Source organism: Schistocerca serialis, unplaced genomic scaffold (genome assembly GCF_023864345.2).
Source record: "Schistocerca serialis cubense isolate TAMUIC-IGC-003099 unplaced genomic scaffold, iqSchSeri2.2 HiC_scaffold_1362, whole genome shotgun sequence".
Taxonomy (NCBI): Eukaryota; Metazoa; Arthropoda; class Insecta; order Orthoptera; family Acrididae; genus Schistocerca; species Schistocerca serialis.
This window is the reverse complement of record NW_026047583.1, coordinates 31,950,019-31,977,939: the sequence shown is the minus strand read 5'-3', so window position 1 is coordinate 31,977,939 and position 27,921 is coordinate 31,950,019. Positions and strand designations below refer to the sequence as shown.

The 27,921-nt window shown below is 39.3% G+C and overlaps 1 protein-coding gene across 1 annotated transcript in view; it reads right to left on the bottom strand.

The window, feature by feature from the left end:
* LOC126440349 (pre-mRNA-splicing factor ATP-dependent RNA helicase PRP16-like) overlaps positions 1-27,660 on the bottom strand; it is a 183,608-nt gene extending 155,948 nt beyond the window's left edge. Inside the window, exons 1-7 of the mRNA XM_050090637.1 lie at positions 27,290-27,660; positions 26,410-26,548; positions 19,241-19,428; positions 18,862-19,033; positions 18,248-18,465; positions 11,334-11,548; positions 3,831-4,016 (exon numbers count right to left, since the gene is read on the bottom strand). Coding sequence (XP_049946594.1) covers positions 3,831-4,016; positions 11,334-11,548; positions 18,248-18,465; positions 18,862-19,033; positions 19,241-19,428; positions 26,410-26,548; positions 27,290-27,440 — 1,269 coding nt within the window. The 5' untranslated portion in view covers positions 27,441-27,660. The remainder of the gene's footprint in view (positions 1-3,830; positions 4,017-11,333; positions 11,549-18,247; positions 18,466-18,861; positions 19,034-19,240; positions 19,429-26,409; positions 26,549-27,289) is intronic.
* Positions 27,661-27,921: the final 261 nt, after the last annotated feature.

The following is a 27,921-nucleotide window of genomic DNA, read 5'->3' as shown; positions in this document are numbered from 1 at the left end:
TAGCTATTGTTTCTAAGTGAGTGTGGTTGAATATCCACGCAATTATTGGTGATTAAAGGTTATAACATCATCAGTATACAAGGAGGGGTGATACGAGGACCCCACAGCTGCTACTAGCCAATTGATTTGCTACCAGTAAGAGAGAGACACTCAGTATGAGCCCTGTAGGACCCCATTCTCTTGGATATGGGGAGTACTGAGCACCAACTAGAACCCAGAAAGTGAAGTACAACAGGAAGTTCTGCATAAAAATTGAGAGCAGATTGCAGAGACCCAATTTGTGCAAGATAGCAAGGATGTGGTGTCGCCATGTGGCGTAATAATCCTTTTGCATGTCGAAGAAGATGGCTACAAGTTGTTGACATCGAGCAAAAGTTGTTTGGATGGCAGACTTAAGGTAAACCAGGTTATCAGTATTGGAATGGCCTTGGTGAAACCATCGCCCTCAGACAGAGCCAGAAGACCCAGAGACTCAAGGAGCCAACACAACAGACGGTTTACCATCCATTCGAGCAATGCACAGAGAACAATGGTGAGACTAGCTGGGTGATAACTGTCCATCCCTAGAGAGTGCTTACTTGCTTTCAGTACTGGGATGATGATGCTTCCTTGCCACTGCAATGGGAACTGGCCCTCGCTCCAGATGCTGTTAAAGATGGCAAGGATATGAAATTGACAATTCACTGACTTCTGCTTGATCATTTGGTTGTTGATATGATCTGGCCCTGGGCTGAGTCAGTACAGAGGACTAGAACACTGAGAAATTCCCACTTGCTGAATGGAGCGTTATATGGCTCCAGATGGTGTATAGTTACAGACAGCTACTTTTGCTCCCCACGCTATTTTAGGACACAAAAGGCAAGTTGATAATTCACAGACACAGAGGCTCGAGCATAATGCAGAGCAAAATATTCGGCGATGATGTCTGAGTCAGTGTAGATAGTACCATCTTTGTCCAAACCTGTGAATGGGAGGTACGTGGCCTGACGGCTGAAACATACCATTACCAACATTCTTCTTTCTGTCATTTTACTATGTGGTGGACCCGTGTCTGGAGCCATTTAAACACAGTGAGGTACTCCATTGATGGGTGCCACTTACGGTGCTGGAGAGCCCACCTACAATCTCTAATGGCCTCTGCGATTGATGACAACCACCCAGGTAATGTCTTTCATCAGGGAGGGCCCGAGGAACAGGGGATAGCCAAATCAGCTACAGAAAGAATGGCTTTTGCTGTATTCTGGACTGCCTCATTGATGTCTCCGTGTTTTGAGGAGTCAAGGGTGAGAGCAGAGGCTAAAGCACCCCAGTCAACACTGTTGAGAGCACGTCTGGGTAGGCATCCACAGGAATGATGCTGAGGGAGGGACACAGGTGATCGTGAACTCTCCAATGGGTGGTTGGGAGAACACAATGTCTGCAAATGGAAAGGTCAATCACTGAGAAAGCTCCATGTGCCACACTATAGTGTGTGAGGTTACCCGTATTCAAGAGGCCCGTCCTTGCCCCACAGCCTGGCACCCTTGTCCTGCCCCACCTAGTCCCTGCATGCTCAGCTAGGCAGCACTCACTTCTCTTCCCACATCCATACTCTGCTATCTCTCTGCTACTACAGATTGCTGCTTCTGTTCAACGCAGTTGCATTCTGGCTGTAGCTGATGAAGATAGTGATCATATGTGTGTGAGGTGTGTTTCCAGTATGTTTCCTTTCTGAAGGAGGCTTTAGCTGAAAGCTCAATGTACAACAGTCTTTTCGTTGAACCTGTCTGCAACTCAATGTGTCATCTTTGTGGTGAGTAGCAGTTTATCCTTCACAAATATTTTACTGCTTTTTTCCTGAGCATGTCATGAATTATGAGGATGTGGTTAGGTTGTAATGTGATAGTCTGTTTTTCAGTTGACAAAGCCAACAAATGTGAAACCTAAAAAACAGGGTTTTGTGGATCACTTCTGCTACCCTTCTTGTAGATGTGTGTGACCTGTGCCTTCTTCCAATCACTGGGCACTCTTTTTTGTTTAAATGATCTACAGTTTACAGTCCTGAACTGTTTTACTCTCCCTGGACATTCTTTTGGTTATGCTTTAATCACGCTCTGTCAGGCTGCCTATATAGATAACTTTTATCAGCTACTGTGTACCCTACTTTTCATTGTTATTTGCAATTGCAAGGTTTTCTTAAATATACGTTTTACAACCAACTGTGTAAATCATGAGCACTACGAAAGATATACTGTTGTGCTGAAACATTATGACTGCTGCTTGTCACGAGACTGGATGACACGTAACGTGGAAAGGAAAGTATGTAAGCAGAGCAGAGACAAATGGAGAATCATTCTAGTGATGATACAGCTGCAAATGGGGAAATCCACTAACGTAAGTGATTTTGACACAGGGCACATTGTTTTGGCCTGGCATCTGGGAATAAGCATCTCAGAAACAGTGAAGCTGAGTGGTTGTTTGTGTGCTACTGTCATGAGAATGTATGGAAAGTGGTTGAAGGACATCAAGCACAGATCACAGGTGTTAGTAGCTTGCCCAATCTGTGAAGTACAATAGGTGGCAATCTGTGGTAAATCTGATGACATAGTACAATACTGGTGCGGCCACAACTGTTTTGGAGAACACCATTCGGCACACGCTTTTGAACATGGGACTCTGCAGCAGTAGGTGTTACCATGTTGACCCAACGAGTTACAAATGCAATGGAGCTCATACCTGAGCTCAGACTCTGATCAATGGAGACACGTCACTGGATCCAATAAATCACATTTCTCGTCGCGTCAGGTCGATGATTGTGTCCTGATACACAGGCGAATGGCTCCCTAAGATATGCAGTTTGCCACAGATGGAGTCTGGTTGGTGTAATATTATGCTACAAGAGACATTTACCTGGGCTTTGTGTGACATGCGGTAGTAATAAAATGGACAATGACGCATGCAGGCTACGGGAACACTACTACAGACCACCTGCATACCTTCATGTCTTTGTCAAAAAGCAATAATTGGGCTATGGTGGTTTGAGGATCGTCCACAGTGTACTCATGTTATTGGCCTAGCCTCTCAATCTGCCTGATTGAACACATATGGGGTGCTACCTAGTGCCAGCTCTGCACCCACAGACCACTGGCCTCTAATTTATGGAAAGTGTGTGACCTGTGAATAGACATCTAGTGCCACATACCTCTGAAAACCTGCCAAGGACTTGTTGAAGCCTAGCCACACAGGACTGTTCCCGTACTGCATTCCAATATTAGACCAACATGCTATTAATCAGTTGGTCGCAACGTTTTGACTTCTTATTGTATTTGTGGAGGGATCAACCAGTCCAGGACAAAACAGTTGCACTGATGAATTGTCAATTTATATTGTGACAGCAAAGAACCATGACAAGTCATGCCAACCTTTAAATAGACAAAAATATTTGTTGACAAGATATTTGATAGGGCAGGGAACAATCACAAACGTTTCCTAGTTTAATTAAAGGAAACTTATATCTGCACTTCATGCACGATCTGTAATAGTTTAATAATTTCGAAAAATCTGGCTCCAAAATTAATGGTGCCTGAATAAATTTGGAAATCATGTCAGATTTTTACAAGAAATTTACATATGTATGTATGTGTGTATACTGCTTTGTTTTCTGGGCTGTTATCCTTGACACTATTATCTTCCACATAATATTTTAATTTTTCATAATAATAGGGAGTAGCCGAAGTCATTTTTAAATATCATTCAATTTACTATTAATAAATGACACTAAAAAAAAGTTACCTGCTTTATTCAACACCCATACACACCGGTTATTACAGTACTGTGTTCTATTTACTTACCTTCACTGGAACTACTGGCTCTGGTTGTTTTGTAAAAACAATACGGCCATCAAGGAATGGAGGTACAATGTTGTGCACCAGTAAATGAACTCGGTCTATGTTTTCTTCATCAAAATCTTCGTCCACGTCAACAGACTGTACAACACCACTTGTTAGCATTCGATTTCTTTCCCAGAGTTCATTGTCCTGTAAACGTAAGAAACAGTAGTTGAAAATACAGATCTACGAAGGACCACATAAATTCACAAGGAATTGACAGAAAATTCCAGAAAAAGTAGTTTGAGGTACAAGCAAATGAAAACTACAACATTGAATAAAGTACCACAATATGTTGTTTTTTTTCCAAATAATGAAGTGTTACTTTTTAATTTTTCAATTACTTTCTGTTAAAATATTATTCCCTATTGGGCATGGGGGGCTACAGGAAACCTCTTGGGAAAAAATACTATGGGTAAAAGAAACAAAAGAAAATAAATAAGAGGACTGTTAAGGTGCACACAAACAAAATAAAAAATAATATTTAGTGACGGAAGAAAATGATTGGGGGAAAAATAGTGTTTAACAGGTCTCAAGTGTCTGTAGAAAATGATACCTAGAGATAAATGTGATTAAAATGAGTAAATATTTTAAATATACCATAAAATATACAATGAAATGATGGAATCTTCTGTGGCACAACACACACACACACACACACACACACACACACACACACAAACAAACACACACACAGGGGGGACAGGGGGGGGGGAGAGAAAGGGAGGGGGGAGAGACGGAAGAGGAGGAAGAGGGGAAAGACGGAGAAGACGGGGGAGGGAGGGAGGGAGATTATAGTTCAAGACAATGAAAATAACCTTGTCCGTAAACTATACAACAAACATTAGAAACAGGACGAATCATCATAACAGTCACTCACATTGCACATGTTACATTCTTGTCATAAGAATTCACACTTTACAAGAATATTTCTTAAAAACCAGAAAAAAATCTCATTTCACTCTCAGAGCATACTGCTTTATAAGTTTCTAAGTTTGGCAACTAAAATACTATGCCAGATGTATGCTGTTGACTGATCACTGCACTAAAAACTGATGCCCCAACAACAACATAGAACACCTAAACTACATATATTCAGTGTGTACCATATGCCTCTCCCACTGTCTGCCAAAATGGGAGTGTAATTTACAGCTGCCATCTTGTCAATAAAATGCACTCTTTTCATTCCTCGAAGGTCAATGGCTTGCAAGAAATGGATCAAAGTGCTCCATTTCTTCTCAGTGGCTGGGCAGAGGAATGACACCGTCAAAGAGAAAAGTTGTTTTAAAGTGGTGGGAAGTGAAGAAGGAGGAGACTGACTGCAAATTCATTGATAATCACTCTTTCTCTGGTTAACTCATGAACTTTCAACCACAACAGTGACATTACAGTCAAAGGAGTAATAATACTTTGAGAAATTCTGCAAGCCTTGTAAGTTTTATTGTCTGCTAGCTCAATCAGATTATTTCCTTCAGTAACAATGATCCCTGGTAGGTATACAGCAGCATCTTTCATAGCACCAAAGACAAGTATTTACATTCTCTACAACATTCTGTCTGCCGGGTACATTTGGCAAACCACATGGAGGATCCAAAAGTAATTGGAGCCCATGAGAAATGTCTTTATTCACCCCCATTCATCTTTAGCATGCCTTTCAGACCACAAAAATTTTTCACAACGAAATGTAAATTTTTCTGGAATTAATGTTTGAAGTTATGATCAGGTAAATCATCTGATCAATCAAGGGTATTATTACATTTTCGACCCATCAACATACACAATACTTAAAAATATACTTCTATTAACAAGATATAGATTACATTCTTTGCAAAATTTTATGAAATTTAAAGTAATTCTGCTCCTTATACGAAGGAAAGGGTCATTCATATTGTATAAACATTAATATTTACTACAGCTACTCACATTGACCCTCTCATGGCTACTGAATTGATCGTCCCACCTTTCTGCCTGCCTGACTAGCTAACAGTGGCAAACATATTGTTTGCCTGGCTGGCATGTGAATGATTCAGATGAGGACCACAGCAGGATACTGCCACTGTAGAGTGATCCCAAGTTCCAGCTGCGTGCAGAACCACTCTTCAATAACACTATTCTTAAAATCAGTAACACACTGTATGGTCACAGTGGTTGCAGCTGATGATAAGCACGAAAGAGAGCTTCAGAACTGATCCTAGCTTTCTGTTATAAGTTTATTATGGACTGATAAAATATTAATTCTGAAAAATGATAAGAATTTTTTTTTTTTATCTGTGATTGCAAAATTCTGTAACTTGAGATTTACACTACTAATATATGTGCCTAAAACCTACTAAAATTCCATTAACACTGGACAAATGTGTTTCAAGATACACAATGTAATCAAAAGTATCCGGACACCTGGCTGAAAATGACTTCCAAGTTTGTGGCGCCCTCCATTGGTAATGCTGGAACTCAATACGGTGTTGGGCCACCCTTAGCCTTGATGACAGCTTCCACTCTCGCAGGCTTACATTCAATCAGGTGCTGGAAGGTTTCTTGGGGAATTGCAGCCCAATCTTCAAGGAGTGCTGCACTGAGCAGAGATATTGATGTTGATAGGCGAGGCCTAGCAAGACGTTGGCATACCAAAACATCCCAAAGGTGTTCTATAGGATTAAGGTCAGGGCTCTGTGCAGGCCAGTCCATTACAGGGATGTTATTGTCATGTAACCACTCCGCCACAGGCTGTGCATTATGAACAGGTGCTCGATCATGTTGAAAGATGCAATCGCCACCCCCAAAGTGCTCTTCAACAGTGGGAAGCAAGAGGGTGCTTCAAACATCAATGTGGACCTGTGCTGTGATAGTGCCATGCTAAACAACAAGGGGTGCAAGCCCCCTCCATGAAAAACACGACCACACCACAACACCACCACCTCCAAATTTTACTAGTGGCTCTACACACGCTGGCAGATGATGTTCACTGGGCTTTCGCCATACCCACACCCTGCCATCGGATCGCCACATTGTGTACCTTGATTCATCACTCCACACAATGTTTTTTCACTGTTCAATCTCCAACGATTAGGCTCCTTCCACCAAGCGAGGCATTGTTTGGCATTTACCGGTGTGGTGTGTAGCTTATGAGCAGCCGTTTGACCATGAAATCCAAGTTTTCTCACCTCCCGCCTAACTTTCATAGAACTTGCAGTGGATCCTGATGCAGTTTGGAATTCCTGGGTGATGGTCTGGACAGATGTCTGTGTATTGCACATTAAGACCCTCTTCAACTGTCGGTCAACAGACGATGTCGGCCTGTACGCTTTTGTGCTGTACATGTCCCTTCATGTTTCCACTTCACTATCACATCAGAAACAGTAGCCCTAGGGATGTTTAGGAATGTGGAAATCTCGCATACAGACATACGACACAAGTGACACCCAATCACCTGACCACGTTTGAAGTTCTTGAGTTCCACAGAGTGCCCTATTCTGCTCTCTCACAATGTCTAATGACTACTGAGGTCGCTGATATGGAGTACATGGCAATAGGTGGCAGCACAATGCACCTAATATGAAAATCGTATGTTTTTGGGAAGCAATGGTTGGGAAAGGAGTGAGACAGGGTTGTAGCCTCTCCCCGATGTTATTCAATCTGTATATTGAGCAAGCAGTAAAGGAAACAAAAGAAAAATTTGGAGTAGGTATTAAAATTCATGGAGAAGAAGTAAAAACTTTGAGGTTCGCCGATGACATTGTAATTCTGTCATCGACAGCAAAGGACTTGGAAGAGCAGTTGAACGGAATGGACAGTGTCTTGAAAGGAGGATATAAGATGAACATCAACTAAAGCAAAATGAGAATAATGGAATGTAATTGAATTAAGTCGGGTGATGCTCAGGGAATTAGATGAGGAAATGAGGCACTTGGGGAGCAAAATAACTGATGATGGTAGAAGTAGAGAGGATATAAAATGTAGACTGGCAATGGCAAGGATAGCGGTTCTGAAGAAGAGGAATTTGTTAACATCGAGCACGGTACAGATTTAAGTGTCAGGAAGTCGTTTCTGAAAGTATTTGTATGGAGTGTAGCCATGTATGGAAGTGAAACATGGACGATAACTAGTTTGGACAAGAAGAGATAGAAGCTTTCGAAATGTGGTGCTACAGAAGAATGCTGAAGATAAGGTGGGTAGATCACATAACTAATGAGGAGGTATTGAATAGGATTGGGGAGAAGAGAAGTTTGTGGCACAACTTGACTAGAAGAAGGGATCGGTTGGTAGGACATGTTTTGAGGCATCAAGGGATCACAAATTTAGCATTGGAGGGCAGCGTGGAGGGTAAAAATCGTAGAGGGAGACCAAGAGATGAATATACTAAGCAGATTCAGAAGGATGTAGGTTGCAGTAGGTACTGGGAGATGAAGAAGCTTGCACTGGAAAGAGTAGCATGAAGAGCTGCATCAAACCAGTCTCAGGACTGAAAACCACAACAACAACAACAACATGTTTTTGGGGGTGTCCGGATACTTTGGATCACATGGTTTATATACTTTTAAAGTGGCCAGTTCCTAGAGAAGGTGTCTGAAGCTTGGACATCTTGTGTTCCACTTGGCAGTGAGTGTTGCTGAGAAACTGCACATATTTCGTTGAACTGTTCACCTTTTGAAACATCTGATACATCAGTTCTCCACAACAATTCATGCTCTTTTGTAGATTACAAAAGGGAATTTAATTTGTTTGAGCGTGCATTCTGTTTACTGTTCCACATGGCAGCAAGTATTGCTGTGAAACTACACTAGTCCGTTACAATGTTTTCCTTTTTTCCATGGGTAAAAGGCTGGTAGTGCAATGGATGCACCAGCCTCCCACTCGTAATACCACAGTGAGAAGAGCCTGTACTCAATCTCTTGTTTGGGCAACAGCACGGTCATCGACTTGCATCACATTGTTCTTGTAGGAGAATGGTACTGACCTTTTGGCTAAACCAATATCCAGCATTTGTTTCATTCTTTAAAACGTACTGACACAGCAAGGCATGCAACAGTATTTGGACTGAATCGGAAGTAGTAGGAGAGAAACTAGACTGACACTTTATATGACACAGTGAAACGTATTTTTATGGCTCAGTGTTGCGTAGAAAAGGCAAACACCTAGGTTTGCGTCCCCACACTACCTTTACCTGCTATGAAGTTTCATTAGTGAACACAAGCAATAGTGTGAAGTTTCATTTGGCAATTCTGAGGTGAATCCTTTCTTCCAGATAAGTTGGTGAAGTAACATATGCAGAACTTTTGTGAAAGTATTGGACAGAGGCACCAGTGAACTTAAGCTTGCAATGAGACCGTCAGATGTGTTTAGGTGCTTCAGTCGGTAAGAGCACTGCCTGTAAGTCAAAAGGGTTGGGTTTGAGTCCCAGTATGGCATGAAGATTAAATTTTTCAAGAAGTATCTTCCTTCAAGGTTAAGGATTATTTTCTGGTTGTTATCCATTACTCTTGTGACATATGATGAGAAGATAACCACGGTGTATACATGGACAAGGAAAAAAAAAAAATCTCGGATTTCTCGGTTGAAAATACACTTTCTCCCGGGTGAAAATACATTTTCCCCCCGTGTTATGTGAGAGTATACTTTTCCTCGGCACTGTAAAACATATCAGTCTTTTGAATGTTTATGGTTTTATACACCGACGTAGAATTACCCGGCACATTAGAAAACGAAACTCAGGGCGGATGAGGGAAACACGTTTTGGAAAGATCTTTGATGTCACAAAAGAAACAAGACATCAGAGGACATTTCAACTTCATCGGAATTTCCTGAACCACACTAAAATGCATAATTAGGCTTAAAGTGCACATCTGTATGTCCAGATTCGGATGTAAATTTTCTTGAGTACCAGTACTATATTATCTCATGTTTGGTTCTTTATTATGGCATAATGCCATGCGAGCTAGAAGATGGAAAACGTGCACTTGAAATGCAGCGAACAGTTGAAACTAGCCAACAGTGTGAAATTAAACACTTTGTTTCAAATAAATTGACTGCCTCAGCGCAAAAGATTAATAAAAGCTAGATCTCTTTAGCAAAACGACAAAAATAACTTCAATGTTCTGCAAGGTGATTAAAGCTTGACTGTCAGAAAGGTGGAAATAAAACCTGAAAAAAATAACATATTTTAACCTTCCGTAATTATGTGAACATATTTTAATTCATTTCAAGCTCCCGGCCACAGAAATCCGCTTTGTTTTCATTTGATGTGAGTGTAATAAATGAAGAGGAAACAGCAAAATCATTAAACATAAACACAGGTCATGTGGAGACTACCTACCTTCCCACCACAACACAGACTGCTCTGTGCATCAGCCCAGGATCTACGATATTTCTGAACCGAGGCAATACTGGATAGTGGCGCCCAGCCACGCATCCGTAGCCAGATGCGGGAGAAGGTACTACCCATATGTGACTCAACTGTGCATGCAAAAGAGCCTGCCCGCAACTGCTCAAATGAATCTAATGTCGACAGCTGTCACGTCACGCTCATCGGGGGCAATTTGTCGTTATGAATCAATGCGTAGTCTTTCTAAAACCTTTGACACACTTTGCTGTCGGCAGCCGCTTGTATGAGCACTATGTTTTGTTGTTGTATTTGGCCTATTTCCTTTGCAACTTAAGTTTTTTTTTCGTTTTTTCTTCCTCTTGTTAATGTTTTGTTGCTGCAGTATTATCCTGCAGATGCGGGACACAGTAATATCCTTTGTTGGAGTATTGGTTCTTAAGAGTCAAAATCACAAAAATATAAATGAAAACTAAAACAACAAAACATTCCCAGAATTATAAAAAATTCCCGGGTTTTTCCCGGTTTCTCCCGGATGAAAAAATTCCCAGGTTTTTCCCAAATCTCCCGGCTGTCCCAGGTCGTATACACCCTGATAACATCCCACGTTCTTGAAAACGTACATCCTTCCATTTTTGTGCCCAATTCTAGTTGTTGAAATGCCTCCACATAATACAATAATGAGGCAACTGGTACCAGTAATCACTCCCTCAGCTTCAGGATCTCGGTCATCAAATTTGAACCCAGACTGCACAGGTTATATGGTTCATAGTAAGTTCAGCATATAACATCATCCTGGGTTTTGCGTAGTTTATGGAATGCTAGAGACATAGCAAGCACCGCCCCAAACACATAAAGAAGACAACAAATGAAACAGATGGACCATATGTTAATTTTCTCCAGCAGGTATGGCTCCTTACTAATGTGGTAATTGTAATCATTGTAGTACAGACAAAATCCGCCACAGTACTGCATCATCACATGACAAGCTAGAGTTTAATAGCATGATAAAGACACTAGCAGGACAAAATATTTTTAAGCAGGACAAATTAATGACTTGAATGAACAGCCTGAAGGAAAAAACAATAAAGAAATAGATACAATATGCAAGTACAGACAATATAGACTGACAATAGCCACACATAAAATACCTTATTAATCTGCCGTTGTTGAGCAGACAACCGCTTTTTTTTTCTTTGTTCAAGTTGCTCCTCTTTCTTTTTGGTGTAATCTTCACTGAGATTTGAGAAAGGATTGTGTTCTTCATCATAGCCATCATCCAGTGAGTACCACTCTCTATCCAATCTTTTCTGTTCTTCTTCCCACAATTCTCGTTCCTCTGCCGAGGACCACTGTACATCATTTTCTATTAAAAAAGGAAGACAGATTTAAAAAAGTAGTTAAGTATGTTACTAACATATTGTAATCCCCTTATTTTGCTAATGGGATGGATACGAGTATCACACTACCAACTAGAGATTTCCCATAGCCAAGTTGAAGAGTGCAACATTTGTACAGACAATAAACAAGAATGAATCTTTCTGATCCAAACATTAAATTTCTCTTTAAATTATTCTTGTGATAGTCCTTTGCAGATAGGATTCTTATAACCTCGGCACTATTGATACTCAACTCAAATAGCACAGTACATGTTGTTTTCTACTTTAAATGCCCCTCTATCTGGTGACAAAACAACCAAATACATTCTCTCCTTGGCATGAATATATCACAGTTGAGTCATGTCCACTAATTCCCTGCTTACAATGTCGATGAATGCATCTAATGAAATTGTGTGGAAGGAGAACCAACAGTCACTCATTAGAATTAACAGTATGCCAAAATGCTGCTAAAGTTTGAAGTATGCTGCTTCATTTAATGATCAAATAACCTAACGGAATGCAGCCGGGTGACGTCATCAACAACTGCCAATATTTCGACAGGACCACACCCTGCCATTTTCAAGATATAACCGCAGCAAGTAATTGCTCTGCAAGGGAATTTAAAACCTCAGTTGTCAGAGAAACTATGGGCAGATAACACACACACACACACACACACACACACACACACACACACTGTAAACACTAGCACCATCACAAACCAAAGATGACCAGAGTCAGAAGTTGTTGATAGTGAAATTGATAATCAATGGGTGGAGTAGCATAAACTCTGTCACTCTGTTTTTCAACAAGGAAAAGATCAGAATTCCATGCAGACTTTAAACAAAAACCACTTTTTCTACTTGTGAGGTTTCTTGCTAGTTTAATTTCAACAGCTTCCTTAATAACACTACCCCAATAGCTGGAAGTGCATGCCACAATCTATTTGTTGTTATATTCCAATATTAGAGAAAGAAAGTTGCTACTCACCATATGGCAGAGAATCTAAGTTGCGACAGGCACAACAAGAAGATTCACACAGTTATAGCTTTTGGCCAGTAAGGCATTTGTCAGCAACAGAAACACTTACACATCTGCAGTCTCAGACAACTGAAACCAGGTGGTTTCAGTTGTCTAAGACTGCAGACGTGTGTGCAAGTTGCGTTTGCATGGGTGTGTGTGTGTGTGTGTGTGTTTCTATTGCTGACAAAGGCCTTAATGGCTGAAAGCTATAACTGTGTGAATCTTCTTCTTGTGCCTATCGCAACTTAGCATCTCCGCCATATGGTGAGTAGCAACTTTCCTTCTCTAATATTGTTACATTACATCCTGGATTTTCCATTGTTTGATTGTTGTTATATTCCATAGGATGACTGGTGCCAGGGCAATGTTCTGCAATCGCAGATTCACTCGGCTGTTGTAGCATGAGTGTCACTTATGTTCAGCACATTGGTCCTCCAAAGTCCTGACAGTCTGACTGATACATGACATGACAAAACTGCAAGGAAAACAGTAGACATCTTAAGTAAAGTAGATCATTCTTTATGGAACTCAAAAGTACCCCGATCTTAGATGTTGGTCAAAAAATACACTTCACATCATATGTTCACAAAATGGACCACTCCTGTTCAAAATGCTCCCTGTGTAAAGCAAAACGTCATAGACTTTGGTGCCACCTCAGTATTATCATCACTCACTTGGTGCACAGTTGGTCAATAGTGCAAATCATATCTAATTTGTCTTTCGCTATAACCATTCTGAAGAAAAGTGACTTCAAGATGGGTGAACTCAGTTGACAAACTCTCAGGGATCAAGATGAGGTGGTCCCTGTGAACCAAAGTATGCACTACCACTTCATGTTGAGCTGGACCTTCTTTGCTTAGGACTGGTTTTCCCTCTGAGCTCTCGATATTCTTTTGAAATGGTTCTCTTTTCTCCAAAGGTCTCTTTAAATTTTCCTGTAGACAGTACCTATCTTACCCCTAGTGATACATTCCTCTAAATCCTTACATTTGTCCTCTAACCATCCCTGCTAAGCCATGTTGCACTTCTTGTCGATCTCATTTTTTGAGACATTTCTATCCCTTTTCGCCTGCTTCATTTGCTGCATTCTTATATTTTCTCCTTTCATCAATTACATTTAATATCCCTTCTGATACTGATGGATTTCTACAGCCTTCATCTTGTTACCAGCACGATCCTCTGTTGTCTTCACTATTTCATCTCACAAAGCTACCTATTCTTCCTCTACTGCCCTATTTTCCCTGTTCTTGTCAATCGTTCCCTAACGTTCTCTCTGAAACTCTCTGTAACCTCTGGTTCTTTCAGTTTACCCAGGTGCCATCTCCTTAAATTCCTACCTTTGTGCAGTTTCTTCAGTTTTTGTCTATAGTTCATAAACAATAAATTGTCCATCTGTCCTTGGAAATATATTACAATTAATAACCTGGTTCCTAAATCTCTGTCTTACCATCATATAATCTATCTGAAACCTGGTGTCTCCAGGCTGCTTCCACATATACAACCTTCTTTCATGATTCTTAAACCAAGTGTTAGCTATGATTCTACCAGGCAGCTTCCTCTTCCATTCCTTAACCCGAGTCCATATCCACCTACTACTTTTCCTCCTCTCCCCTTCCTACTATCGAATTCCAGTCCCCCATGATTATTAAATTTTCGTCTCCCTTAACTACCTGAATAATTTCTTTTATTGCATCATACATCTCTTCAATCTCTCATCATCTGCGGAGCTAGTTGGCATTTAAACTTGTACAACTGTGGTAGGCATGGGCTTCATGTCTATCTTGGCTACAATGGTGCATTCACTATGCTTATCCGTGTTCTTATATTTTGTTCATTATTAAACCTACTCCTGCATTAACGTTATTTGAATTTGTATTTATAACCCTGTATTCACCAGACCAGAAGTCTTGTTCCTCCTGCCACTGAACTTCGCTAATTCCCACTGTATCTTTAAATTTTGTAACCTTACTGCCAGATTAAGTGATCTGACATTCCATGCCCCAATCCGTAGAACGCCAGTTTTGTTTCTGCTGATAATGACATCCACCTGAGCAGTCCCCACCCAGATATCCAAATGGGGAACTATTTTACCTCCGGAATATTTTACCCTAGAGGAAGCCATGATCATTCAACCAAACAGTACAGCTGCATGTCCTCGGGACAAATTATGGCTATAATTTCCCCTTGCTTTCAGCAGATGTACCAGCACACCAAGGCCGTTTTGGCTGATGTTTATTACAAGATCAGTTCCAGACTGTGGCCCCTGAAACTACTGAAAAGGCTGCTGCCCCTCTTCAGGAACTGTCTGGCCTCTTAACAGATACCCCTCCATTGTGGTTGCACCTATGGTATGGCTATCTGCATTGCTGAGGCACGCAAGCCTCCACACCAATGGCAAGGTCCATGGGGGTGGAGAGGGGGTCAGTGTGAATAGGCTTCCTATAAACGGCACATCCCAAAAAATCGAGGAAGGGAAGACAGCCATATTTTTCCACCTCCATCATGAAACAAATATTCTGGAGGATTGAATTCAGGTATTCTAAAAAGTCTTTCAAATTCTCACTTATCTACGTGTCTGAAAAACAAACACACACACACACACACACACACACACACAGAGAGAGAGAGAGAGAGAGAGAGAGAGAGAGAGAGAGAGAGAGAGAGAGAGAGAGAGAGATTCCAAGGCATGTTCCTTGACATCTTCCATAAACCAATTGGCAATAACCGCTAACAACGAACTCCCCATTGCAACTGCATGTGTCTGCTTGTAGTACTTGTCATGGAATAAAAAGTAAGTGGGAATCAACACACGGTGGAATAGGTTTGTTAATTCAGCAACAAAGCTAATCTCAATCAACCATAACAAATCAGACAGAGGGACATGCGTGGAGAGTGAGACCACATCAAAACTTACTAGAATATCAGAGTCATTAAAACACGTTCCTTCTAATCTAAATAAATCTACTGAGTTCTAAATGTGGGACTCACACTGACCTACAGGGTTCAACAGAGTAGCAAGGTGTTTAGCTACACAATATGCTGGAGCACCTATGTTACTCACAACTGGATGAAGAGGGACCCCTTCTTTGAGGAATTTAAGGATGTCATATAATCTAGATGGAACAGCATAATAAGAATTAGGGCTTTTAGTCACCTGTGACAATGCTGCAAAATATCACAATAATCATCAATAAGGAATTTCTTACTGCTTTGCCACACAAATTCATGGCAATATCAAGCAGGAGGCATTTATCTACAACATGAACATTCATATGCGTTAACAGATACACATTTATTATGGAGAAGGCCTAGGAATATCGTTAGAGTGTCTGCTTCGATCACAATGAAATGATGCATAAATGAATACTTAAATAAAAATAAAATAAAGTTGGTTAACCAAATTATCTGCAAAGATAAGTTTTATGAAGGACATGACTAAAACTGTCACCATCTTGATATTCTGTGTACAATGGGCTGAGATGAAGGCACTGTTAGTGCAATGAATAAAGTGTAATTACTTACAAGGGAACCTCCCCATCGCACCCCCCTCAGATTTAGTTATAAGTTGGCACAGTGGATAGGCCTTGAAAAACTGAACACAGATCAATTGAGAAAACAGGAAGAAGTTGTGTGGAACTGTGAAAAAATAAGCAAAATATACAAACTGCGTAGTTCATGGGAACATAGGCAATATCAAGGATATAGGGACCGCAGGAGCGCCATGGTCTCGTGGTAAGGTGAGCAGCTGCGGAACGAAAGGTCCTTGGTTCAAATCTTCCATCGAGTGAAAAGTTTAATTTTTGATTTTCAGTTTATGTGACGAACTCTTATGTTTTCATCACTTTTTTGGGAGTGATCACATCCACAAGAAAACCTAAATCTGGCAAGGTAGAAGAATCTTTTTACCCATTCGCCAAGTGTACAAGTTAGGTGGGTCGACAACATATTCCTGTCATGTGACGTACATGCCGTCACCAGTGTCGTATATCAGATGTGTTTTCCTGTGGAGGAATCGGTTGACGTATGACCTTGTGATCAAATGTTTTCGTTTCCCATTGGAGAGGCACGTCCTTTCGTCTACTAATCGCACGGTTTTGCGATACGGTCGCAAAACACAGACACTAAACTTATTACAGTGAACAGAGACGTCAATGAACGAACGGACAGATAATAACTATCCAAAAATAAAGAAAGTAAAATATTCACTCGAGGGAAGACTTGAACCAAGGACCTCTCGTTCCGCAGCAGCTCACGCTACCATGGGACCACTCCGCTCCTGTGCTCAGATTGTCCAATATGTTGCCTATGTGGCCCATGGACTACTCAGTTTGTATATTTTGCTTATTTTTTCACAGTTCCACACAACTTCTTCCTGTTTTCTCAATTGATCTGTGTTCAGTTTATCAAGGCCTATCCACTGTGCCAACTTATAACTAAATCTCAGGGGGGTGCGATGGGGAGGTTCCCTTGTTAGCTGTGTACTGTTATTGATAGTCAAGTTGAATGTCCACTGCTGTCCATGTCCCTCTCTTTCTACACTTGTTTGTTTCCTCAGCAGTAAGTCTTTAATACATTCAATCCCATAACATTCATTTTCAGACTTTGGTGAAGCCAACACCTGGTGGTATCTTAATAAATTTGGAGTGCATCTGAAGATTTGGACATACTGAATACTAACTCACAGTCCTTCATCCGTTAATGGAATAAGTAACAGTGTATTTTAGAGAAAAATCTGATCACAGAGGACTATACAAAAGCACTTTTCATAACGACCTCAGCCAATTACAGAGCATAAATATTTTTATGGCACCCACGTTTATTTTATTAGTGAGTGAGCTTAACAATGTTAACACATTTTTGTGGCCCTAGCAACGGAAGGAAATGGTACGTGTGTGTACTTACAATGAAACTGGAAGTCAGAACAGAAATAGGAAATGCAGTCCTTTCCAAGTCTAAGGCAACTTGTGGTCTGCAGTGAAATATACCATGTTTCTACTGATAATGGTTTACTTGGTGTTGTTTCCACACACTATTTGAACAACTGATAAATAATTATCTTCAACTAGAATCACAAAGGGATCACAAATTTAGCATTGGAGGGCAGCGTGGAGGGTAAAAATCGTAGAGGGAGACCAAGAGATGAATACACTAAGCAGATTCAGAAGGATGTAGGTTGCAGTAAGTACTGGGAGATGAAGAAGCTTGTACAGGATAGAGTAGCATGGAGAGCTGCATCAAACCAGTCTCAGGACTGATGACCATGACCACAACAACAACATAGAATAATCACTGTAGTCTGAGCAATGAATAAATCTGTCATAAGTGTGATCACATAAAAGGACCCTGTAATGAACATGACTATATCAATGAAGGTCAAACACTACCAATAAACAAGGCCACATATGATTTGCCTCTCAACTGCAAGGCTATTTATGGCAGTATTTCTAAAGTGTCATTAAATTCTGATGGAAAAGAGGTATTATGTGGCCAGTTTACTAAATTATTGTGTCCTGCACTCACTTTACCTTCAATGCATGACTACATTGACATATGACAATAATTTAGTCTTCTCTAGGAGAACTGACTGCCAGAGGTCAACATAGTTATTTTCGGCAGAAGTTTTTCATGTGTGACCTATTATGTAGCAAAGCATAATGTATTACCTTTTCCTGGCAGAGGTGTAGCACCAGTTCTCTTCCTGTCACGGGCCCAGCTATTGAATCTGTGAGCAGGGGTAGGTCTTGGAGTTTCATCTTTCCGTAGGCGCTTTTCTGTTCCTTTTCTGATTGACCAGTCACTGTCTGGTTCTCTTGTCTGTGGTGTTGGGAGATCCCAACTGGAATACTTTGATGGTGTCGGATCGTCGTCATCCCAGCTTGTTCTGCAAGCATACAGCAGAGTATTTTTATAATGTAAAATAATGGTTTTAAATGTAAAGCACAAACAGCTGGGCAACAAGAGGCATATGTACAGTAACGACTAGCCTATCTGATTGCTCATCTACTGTCTTCTTAGAATCTTAAGCTGCAATATAATTTTCTATGTTTTCCCTTAATGTATTATATAACCTGTATCTCTGTAATTTTCTAAACAAACAAGAAGAACAAGATAGGTTTCCCAACTAATTTACTAACTTCCTACTAATATGTAGACTGTCTATGAAATTAAGTCATCAAACAAATCTGTAGGAGACTTTTTACTAAATAATCCTTCCATACCACATATCCAAGGGAACATGGAATGCCACCTATGTGATATTATAAGACATAATTCTTACTTGGATGTGGGATCCTTTATCTTTATGACTGGTGTGAGAGGCTCATCTCGAAAACGAGGTGTTTCAATCCAGCTGTGAGCAGAACGGGAAGATCCCCGCTCAGATCTTTTATCAACATCTCGTTCACGGCTCCTCCTTTCATTGTGATGACTTCTTTTATCACGATCTCTTTCTGCATAACAGTAATTCAGGGGAAATTGTCTTACTAAGACCTCAGCAAACAGAAAAAGATACCAAAAGACAGACTTTCTAAGTAATAAGTAATTTTTAAAAATATAAACAATTATGTTCACTTGCAATGTGAGCTGTACAAGTGCTTCACTTTATCTCTTTGAAATATGAAATAAAATTTGATACACATAAGTATTCTATTGGTTACCTTTATAATGGTGATGAGAATGTTTATGCCTGTCATCATGTGCTCGTTTCTCTCTATGTTTATCTTTTGTAGATGCATGGACACCTCTCTCTTTGTTTTTCTGTAGTCTTTCAACTAATCTCTGGCGAGCTTCATCGGATATTCCTCCTGTGTATGTTGGAGTTTCTTCTTGAACATGGCGATAGTGCCTTTAAAATATTAAAGTAAGTCTTAATACCACAGCTAAAAAAAGAGATGTGAAATTTTAAATGTTAACTGTGGTTCCAATGTGTTTCTGAAACACGACATTTAAGTGAAACCACATTTACCATGAAAGTGCAACAGTAAAACAATTGGAAACCATTACAATCATGAAACTTCTAACAAGCTGCACATGACAATCACACCACCATGAAGGAAAGGGTGAGGAAAGGGGAAAAGGAGGGAGAGAGAGGGAAGGAGGGGTGGAAGGGGTGGCTGAAGACTTACACAATTTGTCTGGAAATTAATGTCATTGGCTAAATAGCACTTATGATGTTGGCATATCATTGGTATTGGTCATAGCCAACTGGGTGATAGCATACAGTAGCCAATGAGAATCGCTAAATCTAATGATTTCTTTCAGCAGAAAATATGAATTGATTATGTTTGATTTCATATCGAGAGTGGCACAATACCTTTTACTGATCTGGTTATTACAAGTTTTAAGTGTAGTTAGTGATTTTTGTATATCTTTGATAATTGGAAATAACCTAAATGTGCTGCCAGATTGACCTGTAATTTTAAAGTGACAACTAGCTTGTGTGTTGGCAAATCCAACAAATGTCAACACAAAAATATGATATCTATAATAGACTGAATTGCAGAGTAACCTCAGATACACATTTGCCATTGCAATAACATACTTTTACGTATTATTTCCAGTTTTGCTGGAAATTCGGAAGATGTGGTTAAACTCTAACCTAATAGAACATAAAACTCTAACCTAATAGAACACAATATTAGCCAAATTTATTTAAGAACTGTAGGAAATTATGAATGAGCGTTATGACTGCTATCGACACGCGATTCATGATTCATCCTACTCAGTTCTCATAGTTCACCACGTGAACTGTTACCAGTGTAGGCATGCAAGAAACAGCCATGGACATCATAACTGCACTTTTACCTACATCACCAGTTCTGTTGCGATGCCCCTATTGCTCAGAACTGCCCACCCAAGCTAACAGGTGAGGATTGTCAGCTTCCCAATGCGACCAATCCCAATTTCATCTGAGCTTGTGGTGAGTCAGGACACGTCCCTACATGAAACTTGTCAATGGTCTGTTTCCAGCCGTGATGCATCATTCACTTGAAGAATGGTACACAATCAAATTCTACATGAAACTTGGAAAGCCCACTGCCACAACATTTCCAACGATTGGGCGGGTATTTGGGAATGAATGGCTGTCAAAAGAGCATGTGTTTCAGTGGCACAAGGTGTTTCTGCGAAGTCGGGATGACGTCAATGACAAAAATATCTCTGGGTGCCCGTAAATGTCGAAAGTTGAAGACAGTGTGACTCGTGTATACAGCCAGTAGAATGAGTGTTCATCTGGTAGCTCAGACACTGAATATTCATAAAACTGTTGTTCATGAAATTATAACTGAACAATTGAAGATAAAGCAAAACTGGTACTAAAAAGTTTGATTGACGACCACACGTCCAATGGAATGCTAATTTGTGAAGAACTTCTGGAATTTTTTTAAAACAAGGCTACCTTTTTTGGAAAATGTTACAATGGGAGATGAGTCATGGGCTTTCAGATGCCATCCTGAGAGGAAGAGACAGAGCCCTGAGTGGCCACACCACGTAATTACAAAAAAAAAAAAGAGAAGAGAAGGAACGCTCAGTGTCTTTTTCAATGATTATACACAGTGAAGAAGCAATGACAGAAATAAAAGAAAGGGTCAAGAGCAAGGTTAAAATTCAAAGTGAAAGGACATCACTGACAATCTTTGACAACAGCATTATTATCCTCAGTGAGAATGAAGAAGAATTACATGATCTGTTGAATGGAACAAGCAGTCTAATGAGTACAGAATGTGGATTGAGCATAAATCAAAGAAAGATGAAAGTAATGGGAGACAGCAGAAATGAAAACAGTGAGAAACTTAATATTAGGATTGCTGGTTACAAAGTAGATAAAGTTACTAAATTCTGTTACCTATAAAAAAAAAATAGGCAGCAATATAACCCATGATCGATGGAGCAATGGCGAGAAAAAAACCAGAGTAGCACTGGCAAGAAGGCATTCCGGGCCAAGAGAAGTCTACTAGTATCAAACAGACCTTGATTTGAGGAAGAAATTTCTTAGAATGTACATTTGAGCACAGCATGGTACGGTAGTGAAACATGGACTGTGGAAAAAATGGAACAGAAGAGGATCAAAGCTTTTGTAATGTGGTACTATGAATGAATGTTGAAAATAAGGTGGACTGATAAGGTGAGTACACAAGCAGACTGAAGTGACGAATGAAAATTTACACCAAGGCTGGGGTTCAAACCCAGGTCTCCTGTTGACTAGACAGATATGCTAACTACAACTCCACCCCGGCCAACTGCATGGACAACCCCAGCACGGCTCCCTCCATAATCTAAATTACAGATACATCACAGATGTATGACTTTGGAACTGCACAGTTTCGTTTGATAAGGTACACTCCTTAAGGAATGAGGTTCTCTGAAGAATCGGCAAAGAATGGGTTATGGAAAACACAAGAAGAACGGACAGGATGATAGCTCATCTGTTAAGACACCAGGAAATAGCTTCCATGGTACTAGAGGGAGCTGTACAGGGTAAAAACTGCAAAAGAAGACAAAGATTGGAATACATCCAGCAAATAATTGAGGATGTAGGTTGCAATTGCTACTCTGAGATGAAGAGGTTGGCACAGGGGAGGAATTCGTGGCAGGCTGTATCAAACAAGTCAGAAGACTGATGAAAAACAAGTGTAAGTGTTCAAAAAGCTGAAAACGAGGTCACGGGCATCAAACCACACACTGGCGGTTCTTGAATGCTTCACCAAGACAATGCACTGAGTCCTGGCCTTGTTTTATTTCTGTGCTACAAGACACTCTTGAAAGAATGCCATTTCAAGAACATTGACAATGTGACAGCTACTATTCGCATACCTTAAAGGACATTCAAACTCAGGCCTTCCAGGATGCCTACAGCACATCAAATTCTCGTCTAGAAAGAATGTATTAATGCAAGAGCATCTTATTTCGATGAATTTATGGTCAATAAATTAATTTTTATGGACTTAGTGACACTTCTTTCCCGTCAAACCATTCTACGCTACATAAATACTAAACTAGTGGACTACTTTAATTTCTAAGGAGGTAATTACTGATGTTGCTTCACAGCATAAATTTACACTGAAAATAAAGAGCAAACAGTAATAAATAAAGCCATAAAATATAAGCTATTTGGACCTTAGGTTTTCAGCAACTGAAAACACAAAAGGAAAATTAGGATATATTTTCAGTGCCTCATGCAATGAATTGCTCATTGCCTCAAATTAAATTTGTTATTACATTCAAACAAAAGTGCAAAACAATTTTATCTTAGCACAATTTGTCCAACAAGACTGCACATGGATGCAGCAGTTATTCCTAATTTAAAATGAATCTGGCTGATGAGTTCTCAAAGTCATTCTCTCTTACCTTATTTGCTACTTATATAATTTCAATTGTCTGTAGCTTCTGCGAACTCCTCTGAAAATGTACACGACACACACAGCAGATTAAAGTGCAAAATCTGATGCAATATAAAAGTCTGCACTCCCCCTTCATATTCTACCCGCAGATAGTTTATAGGAAGAGATGTCGCTGGTAATGTTGTGCATATTCTCAGATTTCTCTAATTTTGTAATATATAATTTGGGGGAAGCAATATGTTTCTAGACTTTTACTGAAATGTACTAACAGCAAACTGCTTTTCTGTTTTGGAAAATATATACACAATAGGCTCTAATAAAACTATCAAAACAAAAGTTTCAGACAGACTGGAATTAAGTAAATTAAGATACTAAATGTTTTTGGGCATGCACTTGTTACAACATGAAACGCAAACCAAAGATTACACATCATCTTACATAATAATTAATGAAAAGCACAAGATTGTGTATGTTCTATAAAATTAATTTATTTTGTTAAGCCGTGTTTGGTTTACAAGGCCATCATCAGACTTCAACTGGCCATTGCTGTCAAATAAGATGATGTTACACATTGAGAGTGATGTACAAACACGGATCAAATGTCATTAGCGGTAGTGGAGTAGTAAAGTAATTAAAAAGTGTTAAAAGTTAAATAGTAAATAAATATCATGGGAATAAATCAGTAAAACACCAAAACTAAACATTTGGAAAAAATAACTATACAATAATTTCATTTAAATTAAATTAAGAATGAGAATAAAATAAAATTAGGCTAATACAAAAGTACAGACAAATAGCCTGAAGAGGTATTACACACTGAAGGTGATGCAGAAACAGAGTGAAAGACAGGACTGACAAGTGTAATGGAAAATACATATGCTAAAATATATATCAGTGGTATGAATAATCTCTCTTACTGTGGGGAAGGTGTACATATCACAAAACAACAGAATATATGGAGTAAATGCTGTAGCTCAGCAACTTAAGCAGATTCTTGAAACGAAAATATCAGAAAGTTTGGCCTACTCTACTTCATATATTTATATTTGTTTCTGTCAAATTATATAAAAATCTGAGAACATTCAACACACATACATAAGGATGTAGTACTCATAGCCTGTAGTCTACATTAGGTTGAATGCCTATAGCCTGGTTATAAATTTGGGAAAACCGACAAATGTATAATCACAAGAATGTATTACTTTCTATACATTGCACATTCTGTAACGGTATTTTCTTGTCTGCTGAGAACCATTTTCCCAACAATGTTTCCAAGTTTTTAAGATATCTGAAGGAGTTAACTGCAAGATCTTCTCCAACCAAATCTTTCATTTATTGTGGCACCCCAATACTGTTTGAGTTAAAATATCTATGATTGTATGTCAGTCAGCACAGTGGTTATGTAGTGATAACAAACTACGTTGATAGCTAGCACCATTGGGTCCGGCCAAGCTGATAGGTTGTACCGCATTCTTCATTACTTTCAACACAAAATACCCACTGTTCAAAAAATGTTGAAAACACAATGTAAGCTCACACTCTTGGAACTGTGGTACACAACTATTCAGTCTAAATCACACTATTCATTGCTTAAATGTTATTCTGTCTCAGAATGGAGCACATTATGCGATAATTAGAACAATTGGCAGACAGGTGAAGCCAGTATTAGCCAATCAATTTTAAAAATTATATTGTGAATAGGATAGATTACTACACCATCTAACAGGGATGCTAAGCCACAAACAGGCACAACAATAAGACTGTCAAACGAGTAGGTTTTCGGTGAAAAAGGCTGTTTGTAACACAGCAGTGAGTAATAATGGTAATATGCAGTGCCTAATCTACAGCTTCTTGCAGACGGTCTTTTAAACTACTGGTTATGCTGACAAAAGCCTCAATAAATTTATTCACTTCTCAACAATCAATTACAGTTCAAAAACAACAGTTAACTTTCATAAATACAGAAGGAGATCTGGCTTACATTCTTCCTTACCCAGCTTTTGTGTGGTATTCAGTCAGAAAATATCTTTGACCACCAACCCGGTGATTTAAAGAATTTACTAGATAGTACAATGAACTCCATATACAAACTGAAATCATATCTGCTTGACAACTTCTCCTAATTCAGAGAAAATATTTGAATTGTAAACCCTTTTCAGGTTAACAGAAACGTCTGATTCCACCCGTCTGCTTTGACCAAAGATGTCACCAATATGGCGGAAACAACCATTCACAACAATTAGCATATTGCGAGTATGACGTCATTATATAAACATAACAACAAACACAAAAATATATCGAAAACCCATCCTACACATATTCCCCAAAAATATAATGAAACTAACGGGACAAGTGGGGGAAACTGGGGGCTTTTGGGTGGGGACAAACAAAAAATAAACACACCACTAGAGAGAACCACCGACCGCAACAATACGCCACCTATAAGCACGCCACAAACACAAACTAAACCAAAAACATCACTTAACACACAACACATAAACATACCACAAGAGAGCACCACCGATCACATCAAAACAACACCTACAAACACGCCACTCCCACAAACTAAATTCCGCACCTTCGTGACACCACACACCACAACAGCCTTACGTCGCGGCTCAAAGCCGATGGGTGGAATCGGACACTTCCGTTGACCCGGTTTTTCTATGTGTGGTTTTATTTTAGGGAGGGAGAGCAGGGGGGGTGGGGATGGGGGGGGGGGGGAGGAATATGTAATTGAACTAGTAAAGTATAAATCACTGTTTTTAGAAAAAAAACACACACACAAATAAAAATTAGCTTAACACAATTCTGTCAATGGTCAGCTTGCTGACATATTTTTTTTCAATGGGAAAGCACATTATAATAGGCTAATACTTTTTCCGCATCATAGTGTGAGGTCGCAATTACAACACGTGGAACTTGTAAACAGCTTAATTAATTACAAGATACTCATGTTAATGGTTAGCATGAACCATCTACACTGAAACACTATATAATTTTTATAAATTAACTGGCATGAGGCACATAACTGCAAGATACTATGTGCACATTCCTTGTTCAAGGAATGTGCAAATAATTAAGTTCAATAATAATACTAAAAACAAAAACTGAATTAAATAAAGAGAAATATTCTATTAAGCAAACAGCAACAGACACAGAAAAGAACAAATAGAAATTTTTCATGCACTGTATCCTGTCCAGCTGTATCTCCAAAGATCGGAGGTCAATGGTGATTTTCCCCATATACTCACTGAAGAGATCTACTCGCTTCAAATATTTGGTTTCTTTTGCTGATGGGAAGAATACTTACTGCTTCCAAAGTTAGCATCTGTGTCTGATTTTGCTCATTTCTATGTCTGTTGCCATACCTTTCGTACACATTTTATTTAGGGAGCAAAATACCTCATATCAAAAATTATGGTATATTATGAAGATTCTTTGGATTAAGTATTTTGATAATAAGCCCAGGTAAACATGCATCTCACCTGTCTTTAGATTTTCGTTTGTGCTTTCTGTGACCATTATCATCCACTCTTTTTTCATCACCTTCAGATTTGTCAGACAGATGCTTAACCTTCTTTGCATCATTTTGCTCTGCCTCTTGTTTCTCCTTTCTGCGTATTGCTGGAAGTATTTAAATACGTTTACCATTAGGGGCTGTGGGAGTATTTCTCAAAAGTCTTCAATCACATTAATTATTTCTCTTTGGGAAAGATGTATAATCCAAATGTTGTGTGAAACAAGGCTTCTGGTATGTTAGAACTGCCTGAAAACAACATTCTTCACAGATCACACGTTTAAACTGGAAACTTAGGTAAACTGTTTACATATGTGAAAAAATACCAGATTAAGGGCACAACCTCAACACTTTATCTGGTGTGCAGTGTGTCACATTAATGAACTTACCACAAAGCTGGACGCAACTCTTAATCTTGAGTTGTACAACGTAAAATAAATTATACAAGCATATGGACAATTATGTCGTCCGTCTGATTTTATGGATAACTGCTGAAGCAGTTGCGTTCACTGGTTGCTCCAACTTATTAATCAGGGACTACACAAAAATGTGCTTATTGTAAATTTTACATCCTTAATTGTCCAAGTAACCAAATTCTATACCAAAATTTATATTCCAAGCAATTTGTCAGCACCGGCAGAAAACTGTACATTTTTTTTCCTTTGTGTACGGCTCCATATATCACGAATTACTCAAATCAGTTTGGAATCGTACACAGCAACGACTGTCGTATAGTACAACAAGTAAAAGACCTTACTGGGCGCTACTTCAACATTTATTATACTGGAAGATAACAAGTTATTACATCTAACTCTGGAACAAACAATCAGAAAAATTGTAACTTTTACCTGCTAACTTATCCAATCCAAGAAGTGACTTCTTCGGAGCTGGTGTTTTAAATACGCCGTCATCATTAACCGGTTTCTTCTTTACAACTAAACCACCTACTTCTTCAGTGATCCCTTCCAATCTATAAACACCTTCTTCGTCTCCTTCCATTACAATGTTTCTGAGTGCCTAAGTTTTTCTGAAGTCTGGTACGTGACACTGCATGTTATTTCCAGAAATTGTAGCGGCAGATTGGAATTTTCATATCGGAAAACATTCTACAGAAAATTGTAAACACAAACACAGAAAAGAACGCTTATCATCATATTATTGTCATGCCATCACAAAAGATATATTCCACTTTCGACTGACTTAAGTTTTCACACTTGTAAACATTGAACAAACCAAAGATCTTCAAGAAAAGTATTGTGCACAATCGTAGATCATGTTAAATGTGATCTATGAACACAACATTAGTGCCAAAGACTACTAAGAACTTATTCTTGCAACACAATACGTAAACTGGAATAGTTGCAGCAGCTTATTCTTGGTCGGGAATGTAAATCATAATTTCTAAATATCGCGAGCACATAGAGTAATAGCTAACAGACCATGATAAACTTTTGAAAATCGTAGTCCATCAATAAATAAT